General features: G+C 42.1%; 1 protein-coding gene across 2 annotated transcripts in view; it reads left to right on the top strand.

Moving 5' to 3' along the window:
• Window positions 1-2729, top strand: part of ARL4A (ADP ribosylation factor like GTPase 4A) — a 3591-nt gene extending 862 nt beyond the window's left edge. For both annotated transcript variants that reach the window (XM_042043784.1, XM_042043783.1), the window contains exon 2: window positions 192-2729. In XM_042043784.1, the coding sequence (XP_041899718.1) occupies window positions 258-860 (603 nt within the window). In that variant the 5' untranslated portion in view covers window positions 192-257 and the 3' untranslated portion in view covers window positions 861-2729. The remainder of the gene's footprint in view (window positions 1-191) is intronic.
• Window positions 2730-5836: the final 3107 nt, after the last annotated feature.

Here is a 5836-nt window from a genome sequence, read left to right as displayed (position 1 = left end):
CTGCGCTCCGATCCTGCCAACGACACAAGCGACGTAAGATCCCGCTCGGGGGGGGGGACTCGCGGCGTTCCGCGTCGCGCTGCCCGCGGCCGCCCCCGCAGTCGGGGCGGCGGCGCCGTGGCCGGCGCGTTGCGGCCGCGCAGCCCCGGTGCTGGCGGAGCGGGATCTTACGTCGCTTGTGTCGTTGGCAGGATCGGAGCGCAGCCGCGGGAGCCGCCTCTGCTCGTGGCAGCCTGCTGTCACCTTCCCTTCTGGCAATGGGGAATGGACTCTCGGACCAGACGCCGATCCTCTCCAGCCTGCCTTCCTTCCAGAGCTTTCACATCGTCATCCTAGGGCTGGACTGCGCTGGGAAGACGACGGTGCTCTACAGACTGCAGTTCAATGAGTTCGTCAACACTGTCCCCACTAAAGGATTTAATACGGAGAAAATCAAAGTGACGCTGGGCAACTCGAAGATGGTCACTTTCCACTTCTGGGATGTGGGCGGCCAGGAGAAGCTGAGGCCGCTGTGGAAGTCGTACACAAGGTGCACCGATGGCATCGTGTTTGTGGTGGACTCCGTCGACGTTGAGAGGATGGAGGAGGCCAAAACAGAACTTCATAAGATTACTAGGATATCTGAGAATCAAGGAGTGCCTGTCCTTATCATTGCTAACAAGCAGGACCTGAGGAACTCTCTCTCCCTTTCTGAAATCGAGAAGATGTTAGCAATGAGTGAGCTGAGTTCTTCAACACCCTGGCATTTGCAGCCTACCTGTGCAATCATTGGAGATGGACTTAAAGAGGGACTGGAGAAACTACATGATATGATAATTAAGCGAAGGAAAATGTTGAGGCAGCAGAAAAAGAAAAGATGAGTTCTTTTTTGACCCATCTATTTTAAAGTAGTTATATGGTCAAAATTTGACGCAAGACAGCTTCCAAACCCAGGCCTGCCTGTTTGGATGCCGTTAAGCTTAATTATGTTAAACAATCAGTTGCACAACCTTGCTGTGTGGAGGAAGGCTGTGCAGTTGTGGAACTTTTTTTTTTTTTTTTTTTTTTTAAACTAGTCTCTTCTGAGTTTTTTTGGCTCTGTATTATTTCAGATGCCCTAATAGATGATGTAATGCTATCAGGAAATGGATGGGTGGGTATATGTGACATGGATGTCTAAATAGCCAAATAAAATGAGGGTTTTCTGCTTAGTGTTGTACTCATATGTTTGAGGGTGCCCTCCGCAAGCAATTTGCGTTGGAGGTGTTCTGTGTTTTTAAACTTCTACTGCTCGTAAGTGGAGTGCTTAGGTGAACATTATACAGCTTTAAAAACATGGATGAAGCTAGTAACCCATAATTTCGTTGAGGCTGGTTTTTTACCTTGTTTGAGGATTTCTATGAAAGCTTGGCTACATGTGTAGGGTTTTTTTAATTTGGCACATTTTGAAATTGAATCATGTTCAGTTCATATACTTGAAACTTTAAGTGCTGTGGATTCTTCAACTGGTAAAAGAAAGACTTTGACAAGTAAAAACTCTAAACAACACGATGGAGCATGAAAAAGTGGTTTCCCAACATATAGCATGTTTTTTGGTATGTAAGGTTTTTATTTTTTAGAAGTAGCCATTCATCATTATACAGTGCTAATCAGGTTTAAACTGTTACTCAAAATTAGTAATTAATTTCTGAATGGTGAGTATTATGTCCTCCTAGTATCAAAAGTCAATGAATTTCAGTAAAAGAGCTGTAAAGAACAACTATGGCTGCTGTGGTTCTAACCAGTGCAGCATTCTTTGCCCTATTGGTGACTTTCCTGGCAATATAACATACTTATAATGAAGTAAAGATGGAGTTAAAATTAGCAGAGCACATCTTGTATCTCCCCAAAATACCCCATTTTATTAAAGTGGTATTGCTATGTCACTTTCAACGTATGCTTTTTTTGTTGTGACTCTTACAGTATTTTGTGGTTAGGAATGTAATAATGCTTTATACACTCAAACATTAGACACTACCGGGTGCGGGGGTGGGGGGGAGGGAAAGGGGGAAGAAGATTTTCAAGATGGGCCTGTGTTCTGCTTTAATTACGCTTTAAGCTGTTCTTGTTTACAGAGTGTGCAAACAGTGTTAACTGGGCAGGATAGTGCTTGACAGAAAAGGGAGGGTAGTTTTTCTTACTGGTACAGAGCTTCAAGTGACTTTCTAGATACTTGGTTAGCAATTAAAAGGGCTAAAGCAGAGCCTGGATTTTTAAAACTAACTTTAGTGGTGCTGTAGAAATTAATCAGAATGTTAGATTATCTTTAAACTTTTGTTGGAAATACCAGATTAAAAAAAAAGTAAAAAATAGAAAAATCAATTTCCTCCTCTCAACCAGCAAAGAAATACATTTTTCTTACCTGCTGCCATGTATCAGGAGGATGACAGCTACAAACCTGAATGTCAATCGATGTAATTTAGCTATGTTTAAAAAAAAAAAAATCAAACTTTTTAACCAGCAGCTGTTTGACCAGGAGGTAACCAAAAATGCACTTTAGTGTCTTCAATAACTGAAAGTGACAGCTGTTTGTTTTTTTTAATGACATCTTGGTCCTTTTTGAATAAACTGAAGTAGCTTCCAGTGGAGCTTTTGTATGTTGGTTATATATGTACCTGCACTGGTGACATTGTAAGTCACTTACTCAAGTAATGTCTATATTTATAGAAATGTGGATGACTTCTTAAACCTCAATAAACAATTCAAACAAGCCTGCAGAGAGGCGTCTGACTTCTTGTACTGCAGTGGTACATTCTTACCAACCTCTGTGCACATAGTTCTACTGTTATTTGAATCAGTATTTCTGTCGAATAACCAAAGTCTTAAAATGTGGTGAGGCTTATAAATGTCATGGTGTTAGAAGTTGGAGGTATCTCACTGAAAACCTTAGATCAATGGTACGTCTCTATATTCACGGAAGAAATACCAGCTGTAGTGACTCTTTTCCAAAGTGATGGCTCTTGCATAATTTGAAAAATCTTGTATATAGCTGAACCTATTTTGTGTTATGTGCAACACTTAATAGGCAATGTTGGGTATATATCACATGTACTCTCAGGTGGTACGTGGTTTAGTGTCTTTAGGTTCGTGTGTCTGAAGCTGTCTGAGGGATTCATCTGCAGTTAAGTCTTGGGTGAATCTTCTGGGATGTTACAGCAATGAGTAGAATGTGTCCATATGGGAAGCTTCTAATTAGTTTCAGGACGCAAGCATAGACAAGAAAAACTTTGTTTAGCCTGCAAATGAAAATGGCTGAGTTTGAACAAGAATACCCAATCCTCTCTCAAAACCCTGATATTTTGATTTCTGTTTATGTAACTGATGGCACATCAAAATGTAGGTTACTCGTAGTCCTGAGGAAAAAGCTATGTTAGTGATGCTGAGTCCTATGAATGTGGTGTATAACTGGTATAATCTGGCTAATATTTTCCTTCTTATTGGATGCACTGTACTCCTAGGCTAAGGAAGGTGAGATGGCAGGCTGGCTCCTTGTACCCAGTAAACAAACTGATACCAAATAGTAATTGCTTCATTTTCAGTACTCATTAGGCTTCTATTGGGAATAGGTGAAAAGGCATACTGCTTGAAAAAAAAAGAACTGTGTTTTGTTCTGCATATTAAACATGCTTGTGTTTTATCTGGTGGCAGTCTCCCTAAACTCTTCTATGCATAAAAACAGCACTGAATGATTTTAATTACAAAGACTTGACAGATCTGTGCTCTAGCACTCTGGAGGAAAAAGTGAGAGAAGGTAGAGAGCACTGTTTCTAAAATGTCATGGTTCTTCCTGTGTTAATACCGACTTGGAAGTAGAAGACTCTAAGGGATGAGTTTTACTTTCATGCTATGCCTTTATCTATACTAGAACTGTTTTGGTGGGATTTTACAGTGACAGTTCTGAGAGTACAGTATACAAATGTAGCTGGACCTCTGAAACTGTGTTTTGTATTACTATGACAAAGTCTTCCAGCTATGAACAAAACAACAATTGAAGGAGAGCATTTGGTTTCTGAACTGATTGAGTTTCTGCTGGCACAGTCCTGCCAGCCTGGGATCACTTTCTTCCATATGATTAATTGTTCGGGCCTAAATACTGGTGTAAGAAAATCTTTAGAGTAGCTGAATAAGCAGGTGTCATTTTGTTACAATGCTGGAGTTACAAATCTTAAAGTTGAAAATACTTTTTGCCAAAAGGGCTACACATAAACACTCTGTTCTTCAAGATTTCAGGTGACTGTCTTAAGCTGCTTCTTTAAGGAGGTAAGGAATTGCATCTGAGTTGGAGCTATTGAACTAACTACAAGGTCTTGTCACCTCATCACTTGGTTTAGCTTACAAAAGTTGGCATGGCATTGCCTCAGCTGTTTATGCACATGCAGTCGTTTACAGTTAACCAGCCTTCAGGATGTGGTCTCTGTTTTCTAGCTGTGAGTGTGTTAGCTTAGGACTGTCAACTAGGAAAAATACTGTGGGATGAGGCTTCAAGTTTTTATGTTTTAGTGAGACATGATTGATCCTTTGTGTAGAAAGCAATACCCACAGCCAGCCCATGCTTCCCAGCCTGACTTGGGTGCTCCTGTACCTTTTGATGCAGCACTCTGGTCCTGCAGGAGTTCATTACCCAGGACTTTTCGGTCAGAGACCAGCAAGGAGCTGAAAGCAGTCAGGTGGGGGCTAGCTAAGCCCTTCTGGACCTCAGCAGGTCTGACTGAAGGCAGTTTTGTCTTCTTGATGGGGGGTGTTGTCTGTATCTTGGATCATTTGTTTACTAATAGCAGAGTGTTAATTAGTGTCTGGCTGAAACTTGTTGAAAGGTGAGTGTCATTCTCGACATGGAGGGAGGATTTAGATGTTACAAATTGATGCTACAAAGGACTTGGTAAGGCAGAGTGTGGAAAACATAGGCAATCTGCATCCACTATATATAAGGCACTAGTCCTAACATGCAGTCGTGAGTCAGCTGTCAGATTGCAGTGCATGAAGGCTGGCAAATGTGTGCTCATAATGCTGCCTAACTTCTGAGAGAGAAATCTAGGCATGAATCAGTGTTTTTAGGATCAGTGTTTTCACTTTACTGACTCATCTTTTGAGAGGGTCACAGTTTACAGCCCGCTCTGATAGATTTGTGTCCCCAAGCCAAAACAACCCTTGTTGCTGCTGGAAGGGATGTGTAGGGAGCTGTTTGTTTAGTCTGGGGGATGAGGAAGGCTTTTTTTTTCTTTTTTTTTTAAATCCTGATTGACATAGGTATGTGAAGGCCTGCCCCTCATGCTGCTCTGCAGGCTGTGATTATTTTTAGGAGCGGTATGAGACTGCAGAGCTGTGTGAATAAACTGGAGGGAAATACACAGCCTGGCTTCACAGCAGGGTGATGCTAGGGGTTGTCATGTGGGCTCCCACAGCCATTCTGCTTATCTGAGAACAAAATAAAGCGCCAATACATAGCTGGTAGCTTGTCCTTCTTTAAAGCATTAGTTAGTCTTCTTAAACCAGCTGTAAAGAAGCAAAACTGCAGTTTTGTAGACCTAGTTGACAAAAGACCCACACGGCAAATGAAGAACTTAAGTTTTCTCCCTGCCAGTGTCCTGTTCTATTGGTGCTGGCTGGGAGTGAGAGAGGGACCTCTGGGTGAGTGGGTGATGCTGCCTGCCTGCTCACTGCAGGGCTGAGTAGTCACACACTGATTTTATTCAAAGGCAAACCCAAAATCTAAGGAGAAGAAATAGGCAGGGAGGCTTGACGGTACTTCCAGGCTAAATACCTGCCTGCAAACAGCTCAGAAAAGTAAGAGAGAATAATCCCTGAGCTTTGAAGATTA

The sequence above is a fragment of the Corvus kubaryi genome, unplaced genomic scaffold (assembly GCF_017639235.1).
Source record: "Corvus kubaryi isolate FWS band 111438036 unplaced genomic scaffold, C.kubaryi_AGA036_p1.0 37398, whole genome shotgun sequence".
Lineage (NCBI taxonomy): Eukaryota > Metazoa > Chordata > Aves > Passeriformes > Corvidae > Corvus > Corvus kubaryi.
This window is presented reverse-complemented; position numbering and strand designations above follow the sequence as displayed.